The sequence below is a fragment of the Telopea speciosissima genome, chromosome 4 (assembly GCF_018873765.1).
Source record: "Telopea speciosissima isolate NSW1024214 ecotype Mountain lineage chromosome 4, Tspe_v1, whole genome shotgun sequence".
NCBI classification, from domain to species: domain Eukaryota; kingdom Viridiplantae; phylum Streptophyta; class Magnoliopsida; order Proteales; family Proteaceae; genus Telopea; species Telopea speciosissima.
In genome coordinates this window covers 70,748,698-70,774,233 of record NC_057919.1, presented here as the reverse complement: position 1 = coordinate 70,774,233, position 25,536 = coordinate 70,748,698, and the positions used below count along the sequence as shown (strand labels likewise).

At 39.4% G+C, this 25,536-nt stretch overlaps 1 protein-coding gene and 1 long non-coding RNA gene across 2 annotated transcripts; one reads left to right on the top strand and one right to left on the bottom strand.

The window, feature by feature from the left end:
- Positions 1 to 444: 444 nt before the first annotated feature.
- LOC122660036 (pectin acetylesterase 12-like) lies at positions 445 to 19,872 on the bottom strand. Its single transcript, XM_043855209.1, has 12 exons — positions 19,636 to 19,872; positions 18,284 to 18,366; positions 17,011 to 17,140; positions 16,813 to 16,886; positions 4,446 to 4,532; positions 4,242 to 4,366; positions 4,079 to 4,139; positions 2,671 to 2,724; positions 2,395 to 2,472; positions 1,358 to 1,463; positions 1,086 to 1,231; positions 445 to 557 (listed from the first exon to the last, which is right to left on the bottom strand). Exons 1-12 carry the CDS (start codon positions 19,805 to 19,807, stop codon positions 450 to 452), a joined length of 1,224 nt encoding a protein of 407 aa, XP_043711144.1. The 5' UTR covers positions 19,808 to 19,872; the 3' UTR covers positions 445 to 449.
- A 2,689-nt stretch (positions 19,873 to 22,561) lies between these two features.
- On the top strand, positions 22,562 to 23,115 carry LOC122660155. The gene is made up of 4 exons (XR_006332633.1): positions 22,562 to 22,635; positions 22,715 to 22,774; positions 22,920 to 22,979; positions 23,060 to 23,115. It is a non-coding gene; the product is annotated as an uncharacterized LOC122660155 (long non-coding RNA).
- The last annotated feature ends 2,421 nt before the right edge of the window (positions 23,116 to 25,536 follow it).

Here is a 25,536-nt window from a genome sequence, read left to right as displayed (position 1 = left end):
TAGACTTTTATTCATGGCTGGTCGTGTTGAGCTGGTTAGATATGTAACTTCCAACATCCCAATTCATAACTTCTCAATTTAGTGATAGCCATCAAATCTGATTTTAATTCTTGAAAAAAAGAAAAAGATAAACATTGAGGAGAGAGGGCATAAAATAAATAAATAATGATCCCTGCCACTTTTTATTGCAGCCGTTGGATCTCTCCAGCACAGGTGTCAGCTGGAGAGGCCTTACCGGAAGATCCCAGAACCTCCCCGCACTGGAGAGGATCCGAATATATCCTTCATAAATATCCACATATATACACGAGTAGAAACATTATTAATTTGAAGAAATCTGATAAACCCATTTATTAACCACCACGTGTTTTTTGATTTTTTGAATGATAAAAATTATTTAAATTATATTGTTGAGAAGCCATTATGATGACCAATGAATTGTTCCTTACTCATTTGAATATAAGATTGTGACAAGTATTGTCACACGGATATGCACAGTCGATTGCCTTCACTCTTGTTCGGTCAAAATACCAGTCACCAACAGATTGTGCAATTCCCTGCATATTGTTAACAAGATCACAATGAGAAAATTGGCAAAAAAAATTGGCAAAGCTCCACAAAAGAAAATGCCGGTTTCAACCTACACCTGTTGCTACGTTTTATAGAAGTACCAATTCCCCCACAAGTTTCAACAATTATGCTATTTATCTATCTATCTATCTCTAAATATTATAGATCCAATAAACTGTTGGTTGTCATCTATGATTGCTCCCAAATTATACTTCATGTAAAACATTACTAGTAAACATGAAACTATTTATCTGGTTTTCCAAAATCTACCTACTAGGTTATGATGTTGAAAATCATAGGAAGCCCTGAGGCTTCATCTCATATTGTGAATTCTTTGGATGCCTTAATATAAATTTTTTTTTTGAAAAAAAAAACCAGACTCGTATTATCATCTTTCCAGATCCACTAATCTATATATATATATATATATATATATATATATATATATTTTAATTTCTCTATACTAGGTTCCAAGTGAAAACTACTAATAAGAGATTCAGTTAGATTGGGCATGCCTTGCTCCCAATAAGGGGTGATTCATCGGCGAACCATGTATCCTGTCTCTCAGTCTGGCCGTGAGCAAAACATGAATTTATGAACAATCCATTTTTCCTGGACATTGAGAAGCCTTTTACAGCATTGAGCATTTGGTTCCTGAAGCCTGCTTCATATTTAAAACAAAAATAAAAAGGGCAAATCACAGTTCACAGATAAATGTTAAAATTAAAAGGCCAGTAACTTCAGATTGTATTACAAGCTTGTTTAAAATCAAGATTCAAGAAACTACCTTGGAGAAATTGTATCTGTGATGCAGTGCAGTGTGCATTATTCAATTTACATTCATGCCAATAACCATGTGGGTCAGCTGATGGTGGAGCTAAACTGGCTTGGAGCTGATGAAAGTGAAAGCAATCAGCTTTTACAAACTAATTAGTCAACTAGTTATCTGATTGTTATTTACACTAAAACATTACCTTAATATATGCCATCCCATTGAGTTTATTTTTCTAACAAATCCCAGAATTAAAGAAATTTAACACTTCTAAACAAAACACCCTCCAGGTGGTGCAAATCCAGGGGTGTGTCAAATACCAAGTGAGAAATGAAAATGAACCCACCCAAATTTTCCCTTAGAATATAGCAGCTCATCAGGATGAAGCAGAACTGAATGATACATTTTTCCTGGGCCAATTGGCTAGTTTGGATCGTAGCAAGGACTTTCAATGAGCAATGCTAGCTTGGCTTGTTTGTACGCTTGGTTTGCTTGAGATGAGCTTTGTGGCTTGGGTGATGAGCCCAAGCCTTGGCATAAGCTCAATCAGCTAAAGAAGCCTGACCAAAGCTGTGGTTTGCTCAAGCTTATAGTTATATCAGAACATCACATGGTATGATTATTATGTTAGACAAGTTAAACTAGTAACAAGTTTTTTCAGTATTAATTTTTGTCAACATCTTTGAGCTGAGGGCATTAATCTATTGCAATCATGGACTTCACACCTTATCAAATAAATATGCCCGGTGGAATTAAGCGAATGAACTGAGCCAAGCCTGTGCTTTGCCCAAAACCTTCATGAACAAAACAGAACCTAATCCCAGAGGATAAAGCTGAGCTGAGATGCAAAACCTAAACTCATGCTAGTTGCAGCCCTAATTTAGGCTAACCGTAGGGGCACCCGGAACTTTAATGTTCCAGACTCCTTTGCATTGCAAATGAAAGCAGAGGATTGAAAAAAAATAACCGAAAAAAGTTCAAGCTACCATGTGATGGCAACGACACCTGCCATTTATTGTATCAATAAAGGAATTAAAGAAACAAAAGTTTACCTGCCATGCATCATAGGCTGCATTTAGAAGAAAAAGTGGCGTCTTAATGTTGGCAATTAAGTTTTGAGGAAAGAAGCACTGAAATGGAAAAGCAAGGACAACACAAGAATAAATCAGCGACCAATTCTTAACCAACTCCAAATATACACCTCCAAACCAAGAAAACAAAAAAGATGATATAGAGAAGACTCATAAATTAATGCCCTTTCTTTGATTCCCTTCTATAAGTGAATTCTTTGCAGTAAGTCAAAATAAATAAATAAATAAAAGGATTACCGAAGTCGGATCCATGTTGCCAGTACAAGTTCCTGGCAGGTTCTTCTGCACACCCTGTGATTATCATACAACCTTTCATAAGCTAGTGCAATCCAACTAGTCAATCAAGATTTGAATTGAATCCCATTTCTTACTCAAGAAAATTTTCCTCATTAAGTTTCAAGCACTCGCAAAGATTTTTTGGATTCTTAATTATTTTGACCATACACTCAGATAGCTACCCTGACATGATTAATTATTAAAAACATATGCACCCTGTCAAACGATGCACACAAACAATTAAGCACAGGACCAAAAAGCTATGCCGATCTACAATTATCTTTCTACTGGTCAGAATTTTAAAAACTATGGAAAAAATTGCTGTTATACCATACAAGACCTATGCAAAAAAGTAAAACAGACCCTAGTTACAAAAGAGAAGACCACTCATATCCGATTCTGGGAGTAGTAGAACTTTTGAAATCCTTGCAAATTGAAACCAAAAATGGATTGTTTCAATAGTCCTAAAAGTTACTTCATAGGCAGGTATTGCCCTGTATACATGTTCTCCCTCAATGCCCCATCCCTGGCTAGTGCATCCAGAAGGAACTTCCTAAATACACTAGAACTCCACGATATTTAGTTGTCCTTGTTTAGTTGTTCCTTACCATAGTCAAAGATCAAGCACACCAAATCATTTGAGCAATATCCAGAGACCTCAATGGATATATGAGAGCCAATCTATGACTATGGTAAAATTAGACCAATCAAAGGGAGAAGCTTACAAGGATTTCAAATGAAATTCCACATTTTGGCATGAAACCTTCATTTTTAAATTTTAGACTAGAGGATATTAAGGCACCAATCATTAATACAGAAATCACACTTCACTAGTGTACCCTCACCAGGATATGCAAGGATGTTACAGCACCCAGAAAATATTCTACTCCACAAAATGTATATGATTTGATTATTACAAAGGGGAAAAAAAAGAAAGAAAGAAAAACAGTTTTTTTTTTTTTTTTTTTTTTTGGGGGGGGGGGGGGAGAGAGGGGGGACGGTGGGAGAGATCATCCAACAAGGTCTACAGGACAGCAAGGTTATGAAAGTCAACAGACCAAAGAGTGCAATTACAAAATCAAGTAGTCTTTGTGAAGGACCCACTACACTTCACAAAGGCTGCAACACAAGCATTTTCTAGTTTTTCATTAACTAACCTTTTCAAGAAAATGAAGCATGGTCCTATATAGAGCAGAACAAATGGGATTCACCTAGCTGATTCCAAATAACAGGAATAAGGCAACCATCATCATGATGATGACAATCTGAAGTTCGAAAAAGATATTTGTAGTTCCAATGCATTGGGATAATATATCCAATCTCTATCATGGACTTATATAAAAACCATTGCAACATTTAAATCCAGTACCTGTAAGCTAACCACACCTCCAAACATATTTCTTAGGGCACGCCTACCAGATACATCAATCCTACAATTCCAGACCAATGAAAGCTGTAAGCACAGAGAAAAAGAGCAAATATATAAGACATTCAAGAAATGAATATTGCAGAAAAGAACAGATGGTAATTACGCATCAAGAAATAATCCAGCATCACTCAGGCATTTGATTTTTGTAGTTCTAGGAAATAGTGCTCGAAACTCATCACAATGTAGTATAGCAGCCAGACCCCCAGCAGAGCAACCAGAAAGAAGAGCCTGAAACACAGCTCTCCACAATCATGAATACAATCAAGATGCTAGGAAGAAATTTATGCATTGTGGTAAAACAGAAAACCTGGTTGGCATGTTTCATTCCCTTTGACATTAAATCTTCCATGCCAGATAACCAGATGCGTTGTCCTCGAAAGTAAAGTCCTGCAGCCTGGAAAAAGAGTAATAAAATATTTACACATGCAGCCAGAGAACACGGACAAACAATAAATACTATGACATTATTTTTCACCCATCCTTGTAGCCCAAGCAAGTTGACTCAACAGAATTAAATATTCATATGATTTTTAAGAAAATGGCTACAGGATGGTACACATGCAAGGATGCATGCATATTCACTCTTCCCCCTCCCCCCAACCCTGTACAAGTCATGCAACGTTTCAAGTGTTCCCAAGGAAATCATTAAATGAATGAATCTTTGAGAATTGCTATTCAGTACAAGCTGAAATAAGATCACTCAGAAATTGGAAACAACTCATCTAGGTTTTGGATACTGATACAGACATCAGATAAAGACACCAGAAGACATTCAATGTTTTCAACTAAGAAGAAGCATCTAGAGAAAGCGAGCACACAAACAGATTTTGAGTAGGACAGGAAAAGGTCAGACATCCATTTCAAATGCATATCCCATTTTTGCACAGCAGGGTTATAAAAATCCATGAGAAGCGCCTAGGACGTTGTCTGGGCCAAGAGCCACAGTTAGCTTCTGTTTCCATTTATTTGTTTTTTCTCGTTGTTGATACCAGCAAGACCCAGACAGATGATGTCTGCTGATTGGTAGTGAGAGGACTCTTAGTACCCACATACCCAAAAGGGGGCGCTGGTTAAAAAACAATCATTTGATTTTGTTTTTTGCTCTCCACAGCGGGAAAGGAGTCTATCTGGAATTCCGATAACTAGAAAAATAACTGTCTAGTTCACCCAGAAAAGAACGATCATTGTCAATCTCAAAATTATAAAATTGGAGTTGTTAGATCACATAAACCAGATCCAAATAAACTCGGGTTTGGATCATACCTGAATATGTACGGAAACACAGCGGAAGAAGGATCAAAAGCCAAGGGCTTATGGTTACGAGCACACAAACGAATCTCCATGATTACGATAGGCTTCTCCACAGAGAACTCCACACCACAAATCCCTAGGAAGAGATGGAATCCTAAAGAGAACACAAAACACTGGACAGAGGGGAATTTGGTTTCTCAGATTATTTGGTCTTAGGGTTACAGGCTTTCTATTTAAAGCCAAAACCCTAAGACCCCTGCCCCTAATTAGACTCCCACTGGGAATCGATCTAAGAGGGGGGAAGAGACCCAACCACTTAAGTGGCTGGTTCTCTCCACACGAAGCGGGTCGCGTCGGGTCTGGCCTGCCCCTTGTGGGCGGTTTGGACCAGGCCTGGCCTGTGTTCTATTTACATCTCCTACTCGCCCACATGGGGCGCATTAGTTTAACTATGCATCCAAGTCTCTCTCAATTGTGTAACTCTTCATACAGGAAATGGGGCGTACGACCTATCAAGATAATACAGGGTAGAAGTACTATATCAAGCTTCCGTCTAACCAACATAGTACATCACTGACAAACAATCTCGAAATACCCAAAAAAATCTAATTACACCAAATCTAGCACTCTCGATCCCTCATGATGAAACCCTTTGTATGCAATGTACTCATGACTACGTCGATCACAAATACGACAAGTCGCCCGGGCAATGAGTCACAAAACAAAGGTGTAATATCAGATGGTTTTCACTAAGCCCCTCATGTCAATCCAATTATTTCCAACGGCTTTCCCAATTGTTTCCCGCTGGACCGCATCATCTATGATCCTAAGGAGAACATCAAAGTAGCGTCATTGGATGTCCTCTTCATGACATTGTCTCAGGTAATAAGGGTACTGAGGGATTAAGATAATCCACGTGGCTCACACAGTAACGAAGCAGGGATCCATTCAGTCACTCTCACTATCGGTCGGTATAAGCACATGCAATATGATATGCATGCTATGGTGCAACTCCCATTGAGGTGGGTACGTCACTCACAAAAAAAATATAAACGCCATACGGATCTTAGTCTAGTCGCTCCGCCAAGCGCCTAACCTTGTTTCTAGCGCAATCACCCTAATGGTTTCTGCTTGGAATCTCACATCCGGCTTTTTACAAGCTACTTGAAAGTGTGGTATCTTCCACGTTGGACCAAATAAGGTCTCATCTTAGCTCTGACTAAGGCGCTGTCAAGCACATATGCTCATGAGCTCATCTCACTCGCTATTCTCAAGCGCCGAGGCGAATCACCCATGTGAGTGGGTCGATTCAATGCCCGGTGACATCTTTACAGTAATGAATGTATACACACAACATTGCTCAAACAAATATATATGCATTAATAAATGTAAGAGGAATAGAAATAAATGTCCATCCATAAAAGTGTTTCGGAAAATACACATCAAATCCGCCTGAATCCCAGGTTCCTAACATGAACTAGCAAACATCTCTGGCAATAGGCTTTGTCAAAGGATCAGTCAACATATTGCTAGTGGAGATATGTTGCAGAATGACTTCACCCTGCACGACCATGTCTCGAATGTAGTGATACCGTATATCAATGTGCTTAGCTCTACCATGAAACTTGGGATCCTTCGCAAATGCAAGCGCTGTCGTGCTGTCACAATGTATAAGCACAGCGTCTTCTGGGCGAGCAGAAACACTTAGCCTCTGCAGGAACCTTGTGAGTTAAACGGCCTCCTAAACTACTGCCGAACATGCGACGTACTCCGACTCCATCGTGAATAGGGCGATGCAAGTCTGTTTCTTGCTACTCCAAGTAACAGCTCCGCCTCCTAAGACAAATGCATACCCTGAAGTGGATTTGCACTAGTCTCTATCACTAGCCCAATCAACATCACTATAGCCTCTCAGTCTCAAGTCTTAACCACTGAAGGTGAGCGAGAGGTCTATAGTTCCACGTAGGTATCGAAGGATTCTGTTTGTCAATGGACTGGTCCTGGGTTGCTTTGGTAACAGCTAACCATGCCAACAACAAAGCATATATCTAGACGCGTGCACATCATCGCATACATCAGACTACCTACTATTGCTGCATAGGGTATTTTGGACATTTGGTTTCTCTCTTCATGAGTCTTAGGGCACTGGTCTAGGCTCAAAGTGCATGCCTTGTCCATTGGAGTGTCTATGGGTTTCGAGTTGTTCATATGGAATCGTTTTAGGACTTTCTTTATGTAAGTCTCTGAGACAAACTAAGAAGTCTCCAAGTGCAGTACCTCACAATCTTCACGCCCAACACAAAATTGGTCTCACCCATGTCCTTCATTCCAAAAGTGGAGGACAGCCACTCTTTAGTGGCGACAATCAATTCAATGTCATTCCCAGCCAACAAGATGTCATCAACATATAAGGATAGGATAAGGAATCCTGCCTTAGATTGTTCAACATACACATAGTGGTCCTCTTCAATCCTATCAAAACCTATAGAGGAAATGGCATGATGAAATCTAATGTACCATTGCCTGGACGATTACTTAAGGCCATAGATGGAACGTTTAAGACAGCATACTTTGCGCTCTTGTCCCTCCTTCTCAAAACCCATGGGTTGAGCCATAAAGATCTCCTCGTCCATTTCTCCACTAAGAAAAGCAATTTTAACGTTCATTTGGTAGAATTCCAAATCCAACTTTGCGATAATCGCTAGACTGAGGCATATAGAGACCATTCTCACCACATGGGGGAGAACGTCTCATCGTAATCTACACCCTCTCTTTGGGTATATCCCTTTGCCATAAGGCGTGCTTTATACTTGTCATTTGAACCATATACCTTGTGTTTGACCTTCAAGACTCATTTGTTCCAGATGGCTTTGCGTCTAGGCAGAAGGTCAACTAACTCCTAAACTTGGTTCTTATTCATAAAATTCAACTCATCTTCCATAGCAGCTTGCCACATTTCCTTAGTTGGAGAGGAGAGTATCTCACTGATTGAGGCTGGCTCATCCTCATCCCTTGAAACGCAAACGAGGGCGTCCCCTTCAATCTCAAAACAACGACGGGGAACATGTCCATGTGCGCTCCTACGTGCAAAGGGATCTTAACTTTCGAGTTGTACGCTTTCACTAAGTGGCGCACCCCCACTGGGCTGATGATCACTCTCACCCTCTCTAGCGATCTCATGAGTTATTAATTCCCCACCTTCGCCAAGAGTAGGTAAAACGTTTTCATCAGTCTCTATCTTAAAGAGATCAAGATCTCTGACAGCGTCTCTAATACTAGGGAAATCGGTCTCAAGAAAATCAACATCACGGGATTCAGTCTCAGTCATTCCTCTATCTTAATGTCCACAGTACATTACATAGCCTTTTGAACCATCGGAATATTTTATAAAGATACTCTTTGTAGCTATAGGGCCAAGTTTCCCAAATTTATGGGAGGTACTATGAACATATCCCACACATCCCCATGGTCGCATATGCCCCAAAGTGGGTTTTGCGCCTTTCCATAATTCATAGGGAGTGGAAGGAACTGACTGTGAGGGTACATGGTTAAGGATGTAGGCAGCGGTCAACAGAGCATCCTCCCAGAAAGATATTGGGAGGTTGGCCTGCGCCATCATCGACCTAACCATATCTAGAAGTGTTTTATTCCTTCGCACTGCTACACCATTTTGTTGCGGAGTGTAAGGAATAGTTAATTATCTGGTGATTCATTTTTCCTCACAGTTCTGTGAACTGATCTGACAAATACGTCCTCGGTCAGTGCGTAGAGTTTTTAAGCTCTTGCCTTGTTGATTCTCAACCTTTGCTACAAAGCGTTTGAAGCAATCTAATGCTTCGTAGCAATGAACGATCAAAAAGACATAACTATATCACAAATAGTCATCTATAAAGGTAAGGAAATCATGACGTGCCTTCACATTCATTGGTCCACAGATGTCCGAATGGACAAGCTTTAGGGTTTGGGTTGCCCGGATTGCCTTTCCAAACGGCTTCCAGTGGGCCTTACTAGCTAAACAGAGCTCACATGTCGATAGGTTGTTTTAGCGAGTGAACCAAGAAGGCCTTCTCTAGCTAACTATCCCATCCTATCTCGACCTATGTGTCCTAGTCTAGCATGCCATGCAATTGATTCTGAATAAACATTAGTATTAATTACAAAAGATGAAGAAGTAACTACAGGAGTTATTAAGTCTAATTGTTAAAATAGACTACTTTACCAGATAGGGGTACTTTAGTCCTAGTTTTATTAGTTTTATTTCTTTTAGTTTTATCTCTTTTTCTGTATTTTTCCCCCCTCAGCCGATCTCTATTTGGAATTCCTAGTGGGAATAGGAATTCCTAATAGGAATAGGCAAGGGTGGCATTCCTACTTTCATTGTGACTACTTGTAATTCTGGTATTATAAATAAAAGGGGTTGGGTGATCGATTTAGATCACTCAAGCATTCATATTCAAGGATGTTTACATGGTATCAGAGCCACCTCTGATCTGAAGAGCAGCCCTCTCGATCTTTTTTTGATTTTTCTTCTCCAACTCTCTCGGCTTCTGGTTTTCTTCTTCTCCACTACTCTCGGACTCTCTATCTCATTCAGGGCAGCAACTTTGAGGTGATCCAATGAAGATTTAGCTGCTGCCCTCAATGACACCTCACTGAAGATCATACAAACTTGGGTGTGATCAGAATCTGCCACAGGTTTCCTCCAAACCTTGGAGATCGAGCTGCTGCCTTTTTTAAGCTGGATTTCTGTGTTATTTTTTGAGATTGATCGCTGCACTTATTGATCTACACCTTACTTACTTTCAGATTGTAGCTTTGAATCCAAACTACATCAGATTCAAACCTGCGATTGCTTTGCATTCAGCTATTCCTAAATTTTTTAAAATTTAGGGCTTCTTATTGGCTCATCAGAAAGGGTCAATTTTTTGAGGGTAACTTCTCCACTACAAGGGAAATATTCGATCACTGTTGCAGCCTATTCTGACGGCTGGAACTCCTACAATTTCAAAACCCAGGGTTCTAATTGATTCTGGTACCAGCCCTGTTAAGGTTTCTTATTCCATCATCAGAAGTTGCTGATTTTTTGAGGGCTTATTCCCCACCACCTGCAGGGAATTCGATCCTAGTTTGAGCCATTTCTGACGGTTAAATTTGTGGAAATTTAAAAACCCGTGTCTTCTACACTTACATGATGTCTGACATCATTTCAGCTGACTCTGATGCATCTTCTCGACCAGAGTATCTTCCTTTTGCTTCTCCCACCAAACTAGATGGGACAAATTATCTAATATGGTCAAGATCCACTTACCTTACGATCGCTGGCCATGGCTACACAGGACACCTTACAGGCACTACTCCCATCCCTACTGAAGAAGGAGCTGCTCTGACTAAATGGTTATCTACTGACTCCATGGTCAAGTCATATCTTATTCATTCTATGCATCCTTCCATTGCACCCGGTTACCTTCTCCTAGACACTGCTGCCCAGATATGGAAGGCTGCCAAAGACACCTATTCACAGGTAGGAAATGATGCTTAGGTATATGAATTAAGGAAAAAAATCCATGACACCAAGCAGAATGATTTATCCATCCATCAATACTATGCTGAACTCCTCAAGTGCTAGCAAGAAATTGATCATTACTCTAATTATCAGCCCACTAATGCCACTGACATTGCTGCCTACAGAAAGTATGTCGATAAAATTAGGGTTTATGATTTCTTGGCTGGCCTTGATATGGAATACGGCCCAATTAGGGTTCAGATTCTAGGCAAGGATCCTTTCCCTACATTGGAACAGTCCTATGCTTTGGTTAATAGTGAAGATCGCCGAAGAATTGCTATTCTTAACAATACACTTCCTGATCGATCAACCTTGCACACTAGGGCTGGTTCTACTCCTTCGGTTGCTGACACTTCTAGATCTGAAAAAACAGCAGTTAAATGTGAGCATTGTGGCAAATTATGGCACACTAAGGCCACCTGTTGGAAGATACATGGCAAACCAACCGACTTTGATGCTAAAAGTGCTGCTCGAAAATCGAAAAAAAAAGCTGATCATACTGAGGCTGTCAGTCCTACTCCTCCTACTGACACTGGACTGTCCAAGGATGAACTTCAGGCTTTCCGTCGTATGTTACAGGCTTCTGCTGCTTCTACTACCTAAACACCTGCCAGTTCTTCCACTCCTCCAGGTTCACATTTAGCCCACTCAGGTATTTCTTTTGCAAATCACTGTGCATCGGTAGTCTCCTCTCCCTGGATCATAGACTCCGGTGCCACTGATCATATGACTGGATCCTCCAGCCGCTTTACTCGTTACTCTCCTACATCTGGTAAAGATAAAGTACGGGTGGCTGATGGATCTCTCTCTTCTATCTCTGGGAAGAGCTCTATCAGTTGCATTCCTTCCATACCTTTATCCTCTGTTTTACATATTCCTAAATTTACCACTAATCTTCTTTCCATCAGTAGTCTTATCCGTGATTTAAATTGCAAAGTAACTTTTTTTCCTTCTCACTGTGTTTCAGGATCTGGCAACGGGGGTGACGATTGGATGTGGTAAGATGCATGGTGGATTGTACTTGCTTAATAATGGGAGTCCTACTTCACTACCATCTTTGGCTTCTCCGATACATCAAAGCTCGTTAGTTTCTTCTGAACTTCAACAATGGCATAACAGACTACGTCACCCCCCTTTAGGAACATTATCCCTTTTATTTCCAGCATTAGCTAAAGAATGTCATAGAAACAAATTTTTTTGTGAAGCCTGTGCTTTGGCTAAACAACATCGTTCTACTTATTTCATTTCTAATAAAAGAAGTTCTTCCCCTTTTAATTTTATTCATTTTGATGTTTGGGGTCCTAGCCGAAAACCATCTCTCAAAGGCCATTGTTGGTTTGTTTCTTTTATTGATTGTTATTCTAGGAATACGTGGGTCTATTCAATGCACAACAAAAGTGGTTTTTTCTTGTTTTCAAAATTTTCATAAGATGATTAAAACCCAATACAATGCCACTCTCAAGATATTAAGGAGTGACAATGGTAAAGAATACATGGATGGTCAGTTCCAACACTACCTTGCTGCCCATGGTATACTCCATCAAACCAGTTGTGTCGATACCCCAGCTCAAAATGGTGTGGCTGAAAGGAAAAATCGCCACCTCCTTGAGGTGACTCGGGCTATTATATTTGCCCATTCTGTCCCTTCCCAATATTGGGGAGATGCTGTCCTGATTGCTGCCTATCTCATCAATAGGCTCCCTACCTGAGTCCTTGACTCTGACAACCCTGCCTCTTTACTGCAGGGTTCTTCCTCCTTTGTCGTCCCACCTAAGGTTCCCTTCAGGGGTAGATGACTCCAGTTCCAACAAACCATTAGGGAATTTCAGAAGAAAATTAACGACTCTAATCTTAAAACCTATCACACGGGACATTCCAAATACAAGCAGCTCCCATCTACTACAGCACCAGCACCACCACAGTTGTCGGCCCTGAAACCAGATCAATCTCCAAGTAACATATCTTCTCCTTCTTCTCTTGATTTACCTATTGCTCATCGTAAAGGTATTCGGGCTTGTACCCAGCATCCTATTTCTCATATAGTCTCTTATGATTCCTTTTCTCCATCCTTTCGTACATTTGTCTCTTCTCTTTCTTCTGTTAGTATTCCCCAAAATTGGCAAGAAGCTTTTACAGATGGAAAGTAGAAAGTGGAAAGTGGAAAGTGGAAAGCAGCAATGATGGAAGAAATGAAAGCCTTAAAAAAGAACGATACATGGGAGCTTGCGGTTCTTCCTCCAGGAAAGAAACCAGTTGGGTAGATGGCATTGTGGATCGATACAAAGCACGTTTGGTTGCAAAGGGATTTACTCAGACTCATGGGATCGATTATCAGGAGACTTTTGCACCAGTTGCAAAGCTAAACACCGTCAGAGTGCTACTTTCTTGTGCAGTGAATCTGGGCTGGGAATTACAACAATTAGATGTGAAGAATGCCTTCCTCCATGGAGAACTTGACGAGGAAGTGTATATGGACATTCCACCAGGTTTCTCTTGTGATAAAACCAGCGGGAAAGTTTGTAAATTGAAGCGTGCTTTATACTGGCTGAAACAGTCCCCCCGTGCTTGGTTTGGACGATTTCACAAGGCAATGGTCTCTGCGGGTTATAAGCAGAGCAATGCTGATCATACCCTATTTATCAAGAAGAATGGTGAAAAGGTAACCATCCTCATAGTTTATGTGGATGATATTGTGGTGACCAGGAATGACAATCATGAGATCACCCAGTTGAAGACTTACCTTGGGCAAGAATTTGAAATAAAGGATCCGGGAAATCTAAAGTACTTTATAGGGATAGAAGTTACTTGATCTTCTAAAGGCATATTTCTTTCTCAAAGGAAGTACATCTTAGATTTATTGACTGAGACTGGGATGCTAGGGTGTCATCCTTCTGATACACCTATGGATGCTACTACCAGACCTAATAAAAAGGAGGGAACACCGGTCGACAAAGGTCGCTATCAAAGATTGGTTGGTAAGCTCATTTATTTGTCTCATACAAGACTTGACATAGCAGTATCTGTAAGTATGGTCAGTCAGTTCATGCATGATCCGCATTCCTCTCACATGGATGCTGTTATCCTAATCCTTCGGTATTTAAAGTCAGCACCGGGAAAAGGAATTTTTTTGTCTCTGAATGGCCATCTTCGTGTTGAAGCATATACTGATGCAGATTGGGTTGGTTCCTCTGATAGAAAGTCCATTTCTGGCTATTGCTCATTTGTTGGTGGCAACCTTGTTACCTGACTTGGTAAAAAGCATAACGTAGTGGCAAGGTCTAATGCTGAAGCTGAATTTCGTGCCATGGCACAAGGTATTTGTGAGATGTTATGGCTCAAAGGTTTATTACAAGATATTGATACTCCTGTTCATCTTCCCATGATGTTATATTGTGACAACAAGGCTGCTATTAGCATTGCTCACAACCCTGTTCAGCACGATCGTACCAAGCATGTGGAGGTTGACAGGCATTTTATTAAAGAGAGGTTGGAAGGAGGGCTGGTGTGTGTTCCTTTTGTGCAATCTGCTAACCAGCTCGCTGATGTGTATACTGAAGGCTTAAGTGGGAAGGTTTTTCATCCTACTGTTGTCAAGTTGGGCATAGTTGATATTTATGCTTCAACTTGAGGGGGAGTGTTAAAATAGGCTAATTTACCCGATAGGAGTAATTTAGTCCTAGTTTTATTAGTTTTATCTCTTTTTCTGTACTTTTCCCCCCTCAGCCAATCTCTATTTGGAATTCCTAGTAGGAATAGGAATTCCTAATAGGAATAGGCAAGGGTGGCATTCCTACTTTCATTGTGACTACTTGTAATTCTGGTATTATAAATAAAGGGGCTGGGTGATCGATTTAGATTACTCAAGCATTCATATTCAAGGCTGTTTACACTTTACACTAATTTAATAAAACCATTCGCAAATTTGCATTGTCCAAAAGAACTAACATCCAAAAGTATCTCAAAAGTGTCACCATAAAAAACAAATAAATAACCTAACGTCAAAAGTGCAGTAACAGAAAGTAGATTATGTTGGATTTCCGGTACATATAACACATCATGAAGAAGCAAGATGTGCCCAGTACGCCAGATGAGCTGATAGGTACCAACTCCTCGAACTGCTTCACTCTTGCTATTTTCCATATAGATGTTCTAGGTCATCCGGAATCTTTCTATAGTCTACGAACTCCCCTCGATCATGCGCTGTGTCTTGTTGCTCCTATATCTACAATCCAGTCAGATCGGATTTGGGCAACCAAAACATGTGTACATACAAAAGTACAGGGAGAGAGGGATAGAAATGGTACTTTTTCGCTTCAGTGCAATCACGAGCGAAGTGCCCCATCTTCTGGTAGTTATAGCACTTGACCTTAGTAATATCTCTTTTTCCACCTCACTTGCCACATTTGCGCTTGGTGGATTTGCCTCCACTTGGTGCAGCGTTTTGAGCCTGTCCCTGATTCCCTGTGTTCCTTTGTCTCTTGCGCTTAGACCCAAAAATCTAATGCTGCACCGCTTGGGCGACAAGGGCATATGATTGAGTCACCTCTAGGTGCTCCGCCTCTAGCTCTACATGAGCGGCCATGTTATTGAAAGTTTTAACATTGTCGTTATGTATGAGAACCACTTTCATTTGGGCCCAGGAACCAGGTAACGTCCTAATGACGGCTTGAACTTGCTGCTCATCGGTAAGGTGTACCCCAGCATCATCTAACTTTCGTATCATGTCTTTCACAACCTTAAGGTGTTCAACCATATTATGCTTGGGGTCATTACGGTACATCTCAAACTTCAAGGTCATAGCCCGCAACCTTGTAGTTGATGTACCGCCACATTCTAACTTAACCAGATCCCACATGGACTTGACAGTTTCGTACTTTTCATACTGGCCGATGAGATCATTATGCATCGAGCTTAACATAATAAAGCGAGCACTACGGTCTCTTTTAAACAAAGTCTCATAGGCTTCCTTTTGTTGACAGTGACGAGCGGTAGTACCCTCATCGGGTTTAGCCATTTCAGAGGTCAGGTGTTCAAGGTAATCTTGTTCATTAAATAAGAACTTCATCTTACAATGCCAAATGTCATAGTTGGTTTCATCCAACTTGTTGCCTTGGTTAAGGTCAGCAACAACATTCTTGGTAATCATCACTATAATGTGAAGGGAGGACATTTAGTATAAATTCACAAAAAAAATTGTTCAAGAAACCCTAATTAAAATTAATGGTTCTCTCTTCCACACGGTGAGACCAAAAATTTTGCTAGGCTCATAAACAAATCTCACAATGTGTGGGTTTGGGAACGTATAATTTTAAATTGATTTCGAACAAAAAAATTGGAGGAAAGGGCATCTCCACACCACTATTTAATGAGCCATACATCGGGTGCGCAAGGGACTCACACAAGAGACCCAAATTGGTACTTGAAGTGATATGCCGAGTCGATACGAGGTTATGATACGCAGTTCAGTAGCCTCCCTTTACATGGCTTCTCAAAAATAAAATATTAAAAATTACAACCAGCTCTTACATTCAAGAATCCTACAACATCACTATTAGGGAGCATCGCACTTTGTATCATGTCCAGGTACCAATTCTATCGCATAGGAGTAACACCCTAACGGTGATGATTTATTTACAGGAGTAAATAGACTATTATTTATTTAGCATCTTAGACAAGTTTGGCTGGTGATCAAGCACCTTAATCTTTTTTACAGTGGTCATACATATACATGCAAGCCTACCTAAGAATCTTTTAGGTGCCATTGTTTCTCTATAATTTAATACCCATTAGTGTACTTAACAATGCTAGCAGAATTGACATTGACAATGATGCAATAGAAGATGAGGAGAAAACCCACTACCTCATCTTGACCATCCCCACTAAAAGATGCACCATCACAATAACGAAGTTTGACCCTATTCCAGTTGAAAAAATCTGCAAGTGTCAAAGTGCCATAGAAAAAACAAATTAAGTCCCCAAAAGGGCACCAGAAAAACATAATGAAAAAGATAATATTTTGGCTTTAGATAGACAGAGAATAAGCAGTTTGAGAGAAAACCAGGATTTTCTTCAGCTTTATTGCTCAAAATTCCTGTAAAAGGGATCTGCTTTTCCATATATGTTGATGAACCACGGCGGGTTTTCTTGCGGTAAACACAAGTCCTAATGTCATTGCACCAGCCTCCTCCCTGTCATAAATACCAACAGCGTGATCAAATTTGTCAAGTTTGAATCAAAGGAATTCCTTTTTCTTCTTTTCTTTTTTTTTTTTTTTTTGGGTGAGGGGGGAGGGGAATGTTCAGGCAAGTGGGGTGTGAAGTGGCTTGGACTAGTAAAATAGGTCTAGGAAACCCAAAATGTCTCATGTTTAGAGGATTCATGGCTCGACTTCAAAGGTCCTAGGTTAAAAATAGCTTGACCAGCTGAGAATCTTGATCATGTGATCTATAATTTTCCGATTGTAATGAAAATAGGAACTTACATAACAGCCTCTCTGCAAAAGCAGGGTTAAGGCTGCATACATTATGACCCTCCCAAGCCTCATGCTCTGGATACGCCCTTTTAGAAACTTCAATAACACAGTGGATATTGCATGATCAAGATGATTTTGGCTTGAACTGGTAAAATATAACATACATGTCCCATGAAACATAGAACACGTAGATGCTGCTATATGCTTAGATTAGGACACTACTGCAGTACAATGGTCAATGTCTATGCATCATACCAGTTACCATGTCACTGAGTCCACTAAGTAAACATACCAAAGACTAAATTAAAGACTGTTTTTAGATTTCAGATATTTTAATGGGCATGTTGGAATATATATATATATATATAGATATATCTCAATGAAATTCTGATTCTATTCCCATTCCAGCTTGAATAGAAAATAGAGTTGAACAAAGAACCCCCAAAAATATAAATAATATCTTGTAAAGACACTAATGAGTTATGTCACTGCTCTGCAAAACTTATATCTTTTATAGACCAAAAATAAACCCTGGCTTAAAATCTTAGAACCAAAACTACTGCAGAACATACAATTATTTTCCATATGCTATACATATCCATCCACGTTAGAAATACAAATGTCATGTCGGTTGCAGCTTATCTTAGTGAAACTGATAATACTTTTAAACCAAGAAATTACGCACATTTTCAGGTTATACCATACAAAAAATAAAAGGACTCAAGCATACCCCCCATTGGCCACTGAAACCCGGGACAACAGGTAAACAGCATGATTTTAAACTGTACAATGGAATTACAATGCAACTACCACACATTGTCTGTTATAGTGTTATCTAGTTCTCATTCTGGTCACTGACCTCCAATTGGATGAGCCAGCTGTTCGCCCCTGACCCGAATCCACGATGCAAGTGGTAACCAGGTGAAGTTCCATCCAGACAAACTGTACATTGAAAGTTACAAAATAGAAGAGTTACAATCCTTTTCCATCATTCTCACTTTAAAGAATCTTAAAAAAAAATAAAAGGATCTATGCAGTGATGTACACTATCATCACTTTAGTGGCCAATGTCAAGTTGTCAATGGCAAAGACAATCGAAAAGCTTTCGCCACATGAAGACATCTAGAGTGAAAAAACGGGTATTGACATAATTATTAAAAAAAAAAAACCATGTTTCTATATGGAACTCTATATCCACATACTACAACAACAATTGCAATTCATAATACAAAAAATCTAAAAACTATCCCCCCACCCCACCCCCAATAAAAAAAACACCTCTTTGAGACATTGCTAGAGATGTGCTGCTTCCCCAATAATTCATGAATGAATGTGAATACAATTTTTAATTGTTCCACGATAGTGTCCCTTCTTGAAAGGATCATACCATTAAGGTAAACATTCTTGCTTCAATCTTATATACATAATTGAATTCTTTTTTCGAGAAAAGGACTTTCCATCTTCTTGTTTCAGTCTTATATACATAATTGAATTCTTTTTCGATAAAAGAACTTTCCATCCCCCCGCTCTTTTTCAAACACAAAAAAATAAACACATAAGAAGAAACATATAACATACAGCCAGGGAGTCATGGGGGTATAGTAGCCGCTTTGGCGGCATACACTGAATCTTTAAAAAAAAGGGGGGAGGGTTAAAATGCACCATGGGATTGGTCTGAATTAAGTACATAAACAGGTACAATGCCTGGCTAAGAAAACAAAGTAATTGATAAGCAGGGTAAAATATAAGGGTTCATATGAGAACAACAAAATGTAGATGAAAGGAAGCATATAAATCGCTAGATTAAGAGAATCAGTTCGTGATACCACAAGAAGCAAGATCACACCGATGTCATCACTCAACAGTAAAAGCAGTAATATAGTACTACATCGAAAGGAATGAGAAGCCACGGAACAGGAAATTTTTACCAATGAAATAAATAATAGACCTTGCTTGCGATCCAAGCATATGGAGACAACATTATGGAGAGGAAATTTTGCTTGAAAACATTATGACACTGCGAGCAAGAGAGGGAGATTGGACAGAGGAGAAGAAGAAGAAAATATCGTAATGCCATCAACACCAAGAAGCAAGCCTATATCCATATAATCATACCAATAGAACCTTTCATCAAACCTTTATTTTTTTTGTATTACATAGAAAATTATATGTATAGGATAGTGAAAAATAAGTAAGAAAAATAATACATACCGGCTCCTTTTGCAGCAGCTCCTTTGATAAGGCTGAGACCCACCATCAAAAGATTGCTGGAGACTCCATAACTATCGAGATGAGAAACCTCTGTCACATTCAAACCCTCAAAACAATCCACCCATCTGCCCACAAAAAACCCAACTAAACCAAAGACCCACAAGAGTTTCATGATATATGGTGCCTTTCTCAGTTCTCAGCAGCCGTTCTTACTGTTCTAATGCCTAAGCTACCAAACCAAATATAAAACAAATGAACCAATTAACTAAACTCAACACTGGAATCTGAATGTTTGAAACACCGCCCGCCATGAGCAAAAAATCTAACGCATGGAGTGGAGTGGAGGGGAGGGGAGTGGAGTGGAGGATATCTAATTTGGGAGGAAATATAATCCCTTTTGAGCTGAAGTTAGGAATGTGAGACAGTGAAACAGACTGTTATCTCGCCAATATCCCCTGCTAGATTTGGATGCTTCCTAGATGGGATGGTAGTGAGAATAGTGATTCATCGTTATAATTAGGAAAGTATGGACTATGGATCAGCTGGCATTGTGGACTCCTGAGAGGAAAATATCACAGTAAAAACTCCATTATTTGATCCACGAAGGAAAAATAAAAAATAAAAAATAATAATGAGGGAAACGAGTGAAAGAGCTCAGTAGTTCAGACCTCTCGAGAAATCTTTATTAGTAGAAGAACGAAGACGGTTGTCGTCTCTTCAGAATTTTTTTTTATTAAATTAACGCAAGTAAGGTTCTGCATTCACGTTTGGCATCTTTACTTTCCCTATTTTTTTTATGGTCTGGTAGTCTGAAACGTCTGTTCTCTTCCCCTCCCGCACAAAAGAAGGGGAAAAAAAAAACAAAGGCTGTTAAAGCAAATAATTATTGGTAGATAATCCAGTTAGATTTACAGCTGTTTCCATTTTATTTTTTTTTTTTTTGATAAGAAAGCTGTTTCCACTTTTTGATATATATATATATATATATATATATATATATATATATATATATATATATATACAGAGATTAAACCGTTTCGACTTTATCGAGAAGCATCAGTATTAGATTAGGGCGGAGATGCCGGGCATCCTTGCCTTCCGTAATTCGTGCGAAGCTTTCAAGTTGTATGTTTAGATTTGTTATCCACATGGAACGGGTGGGGATAGATCTGAATCTTTCATGAGAGTGTGGGATCCGCTTCTAGGGTGTGGGATTCTTGTCCCATGAAAAGGTCAGATCTGTCCCCACCTATTCCCGTGTGAACCTATCCCCATGTGAATAGCTGGTCTAAACTCGCAAATTGCAACCTCCACCGACAAATGGGAGGGGGGACTCGTCTTGTACATAATGTCATGTAATGACACGTTTTTAAAAAAAAAAAAAAAAGTAATAGCCCACTTGACGTGAAAAATCACTTCACGTACATGAAGCTTCTTTAAACTCTACCGACAGATAGATGGGTCAAAATTTAGTCAATATGGTTTTATTTTGGAATTTTCTTTTAGTCTTAAAATAGTGACATGCTTCAAAAATCAGAAATTTTTTTTTTTGGTAAGGCTTCAAAAATCATAATTAGTCTATATTTATTTGGTCTCTCGTACTCACGTGTGGGGTAGCTTTTCAATTTTGAGTCGGGTTAGAGATCCGCCCTCAGGTCCTCAGCACCCACCTCAACGCAACCAGTGTGTCGTTGGGGGTTTTTCCCCCACTTTTTTTGCCCTAATTATTGTATAAGCTTTGCGATCTGGAGGTTTCTGTAACTTCATGGGCTTGAAATCTGGTCTCTATTATTGAAGGTGGTGGTGGTGGGGTGGTGGTTTGGGCAATTTTGGGGGGGGGGGAGTTTTGGCCTGCCGAACTTTGTATCTTATCCATCTTTTTTATTGTATAAAAAAACATAGAAAATTCTAATTCAATGAATGAGAAAGAGAACTTGCAATTTCTAATTGGTATCTTCACTCTCCCCCTTTCTCACTCTGACTTCTTTTTTATATTATTGTTTATAAAATTCTGATGCAACGACTTGAGAAGAACAAAGATGAATAATTTTCTTCTTTGATTTTGGTTAATAATGAAGATTTGAGTGTCTTTATGTGATGGGTTCAGATTCCTTGCTCGAGCTACTATTTTTTCATCTATAGAAAGCAAGAACATGATAGCTTTTCAGGATTGTGCAAGGTAGATAGCAGCGCACCATTAACAAACGATTTGAGCCAAAACCCAGAACCAGATGCCTAAGAGGAAGAAGAGAGGCTTCCATAACAGCGGAGGTTGATGCCATTTTGGTTTCTCAGAGAAGGAAGAAGCAAGGTTTGAGTTTGAAAGGCTTCAGAGGAAGAAGAAGTACGGTTTGGGTTCGCTGGGAAGAAGAGATATGGGTTTCGGAAAGGGGACAATTGTTTAGTATAAACCAAGCTGGACCAGGTCGGTTTTGATTTGTCCGACCGGTCGGGCTTGCTTTTGCAAGCCTTCAACCGCTTTTAACAAACGAATTTCAAAATTTTCAAAAGTATCCGTTGGATTATGGGTTTTACACGTGTCATGTCCAGAATATAGGGCTGCACGATGGCTGCTATTATAGAGGCCGTAGAAGATCTGAATCCACAATTGGGTCCTGGAGAAAACTTAACAGTGAAATCCTTCAACTTTATACGGATTTACGTAATTAATCAACAAGAAGAGCTTCAACAGGAACACAGTATAGAGTTCAGCCGCTTTGTTATCGTTCTGTTTCTCCACTGCGAATCCCAATGGGTATCAAGGTACTTTACAATTCATTCCTTTAACTCTTTTTTGCTTGCTGGCGTTTTGAAGTTAATAGATTGAAATTCCGCCTTATTTTACCTTTACCTGCTGATCTCATGGCTGGATTTTTTTGATAGGGTTTAACAAAGCTGCTCGCAGACAATGCGACCTAGTGTATGAAAGAGCAACAATTCGAGGGCTATTTTGGCCGAAGGATTGCCATTGATGCTAGCATGAACATCTATCAGTTTCTCGTCCGTACTTTCATAATTTCTCAGGTTCTATAAGCTTTGACACTTTTGGGCCACTTCTTTATACGGCTGGTTTGTGCAGATTGTGGTGGGGGCGGATAGAGACTGAGATGCTAACGAATGAGGCTGGTGAAGTAACGAGGTAGGAATTAGCGGGAATAAAACTAAACAAAAAAAAAAAAATTTATATTTTGTTCAACATTATCATTTTGTTTTTGCGACATTCTTCACCACCCCAAGTTATACTTCTTACGAAACTGAATGCTCATTTGTAATTTGTGGTATAGTCACTTGCAAGGAATGTTCACACGAACAATTAGACTTCTTGAAGCTGGATTGAAGCCGATGTAAGTTGCTTTCCTCCTCCCCCTCAACCTTCAATCATTCAATATCCCTTCCCCCCCCCCCCCCTAACTATAATTATCAGGTACGTTTTTTATGGAAAGCCACCAGATATGAAGAAGCAAGAACTAGCAAAGCGGTTTGTCAGTATAACAATGACATTCTTAATTACTGGTTTCTACACTAAATCTGTATTCTCCAAAAGAACAGATCCTACTGAGGACTTGGCAGCAGCAATAGGTAAGCATTTCTTCGCGCCAGTCAAGTTCACTTGCAGAATTGCATTCTAACTTATTTAAATTTTGAGAAATATTGCAAGCAGGAGATAAGGAAGACATAGAATAGAGAAGTTTAGTAAAAGGACGAATAAGGTGTGCCTGTTTTCCTCAACCTCAGCCAACTTTTCAAACTAGTTTTTTTTTTTTGGGTGCAAATCAGTTGTGCCTTTAATCAGACGGACAAAGCAGAGTCCTGAATTAGGCTGTTGAAGTTAACCTTTTTCCCAATCAGCATGTTTTGGCTACTGAGGACTTGGCAGCAGCAACAGAGGTAAGCATTTCTGACACACCAGTCAAGTTCGCTCGCAGAATTGCATTCTAACCTTTTCCCAATCAGCATGTTTTGAACATGAGGAACTGCAGCATTTTGAATTTCTTCGGTTTCCCATTTGTTTCTTAAACAGAATCTGTTTTGATCCCTAGAATATAATTTATTGCTCTTCTAAAGTAGATGTTGAAAAGCAAAATATATTTGAGTGTACTTTTTATAAAGTCATCTTCACTCATCGCTTTTTGTATAAAATGTGATATAGCTGGAGAGTATTGACTTGGATGGTTGAACTAGTCATTTCTTGAACATCGTGTTGTCAATTGGAGAAGTGACATGATGTTAATTTACCTTGATTCTTAAGGCTCTGTTTCTTTCGACATAAGATGGCCAGAAATAAAAGAATGAACACAGATTTCTATTATTTCATTGCAAGTAAAAATAATGGACATAAAGTTCACAGTTGGGCATACTATTTCATGTCCTAAGAATTTAAAACATGGTAGGGAAAGTAATACATTTATATTTATTTTGTGCAAATTTACATCAAGATGAACAGAGCCTAAACTGCAAAATTTTATTTTTTTTTTTCTGCTGCTATGTTCCCTTAGCTTCTGTCTCCTTTCAGATGGCATATATAAGATTTTAATTAATTGTCCATTGTCCGAGGGAAATACCTTTTTTTCTTCTGGTCTAGATAGAGTTTCTGCAATTTTTAATATTACTAGGTGTCAATCTACATATTTACATGCATTTTATAAAATTGAGGTTTTGTTGAGGGTACATGGCTTTCTGGGTTTTTCTTTCCTATGTTGATACATGTTTGACATGGACATGTGTGTTGACATGTCTGGATGCACATTGGGATATGCAAACTCTGACTTGCTTCGAATTGTTTGTAAAGAAGAGAGAAGGAATGAAGGGAAGCACACACACACACCCCCCCCCAAAAAAAAAAGGAGGAAGAAGCGGAAAAAAACAAGTAAGTAAGAGAAGGGTATCGGTGAAGAAAAAATAGTGGAAGAAAAAGAAAAGGAGGTGGTGGAATGGATAAGGAAGGTGAGGGAGACTGATTAATAGGAAGAGAGAGAGAGAGAGAGAGAGGCATATGAAAAGTAGGTGGAGGCAGAGAAAGAAGAGGAGGAAGGGGTGGAGAAGGAAGAGGGTAAATGATGCAACTGATGTAAATGCACCCTTTGAGAAGGATTGAGCAGAACCAATAAAAGAGAAGTTACACAGGGAGTGGGACCACCCCAAGGCCATAAGGAGATCCCCTCGGCTTCACAAGAATTCTGTAAAATGAAAGAGTGACAAACTTGAAGTTTCCTTTTAAGTTATCTTTTATTTGCTTGTTTCTTAGAGGCTTCTACATAGGGCAACATTGTATAGGGTCCAAGGAGTTAGTTATAGGGGGGCAGTTGTGTCTTATACTTGTTAGGGCACCCATACATAAGTCCACAATTTTTACTCTGTTGGGAGCTTTTGTTATTTGAATGGAGTCCTTTGAATGCATTATGGTTCTGGTTTTGGAATGTTAATGGAGAAGAAGATTGGTATGGCTTGTACTTGGGTTTCTTCTTTCCATTTGAGGTAATGAATGTCGTAGACTCTGTTTTTAGTATTTTCTTTGTTTCTCCTCTCTCATTTAATCATTCTATTACAGGTAGAATGTTGAATCTATTGCAAGTAGACTCACTTATTGGTTAACAATTTGGGGTTTTCTAAACAGTCATAATTCCTCCGATCCCCTTGGGTTGAGTTCATTCCATTTGAGGCTCCATTTGAATCTCTGTATTTCATTAATGGTTGTATCAGATTCGGATTACCCATTATCTTGAGCTGGTATACTGTTAAATCGGATTCGTTTATAGCTGAAAATGAATTCCAGCAAGCTAAAATTGATACACTCCTTTTGTTGGAAGTGACCTGTACTATTCATCAGTGGCTGCTTGATTTGCCCGGGCAGGAGTGGATCGATTGGAACCACCTTTTCCATGTCCGCGAGTGTCTGTAGGG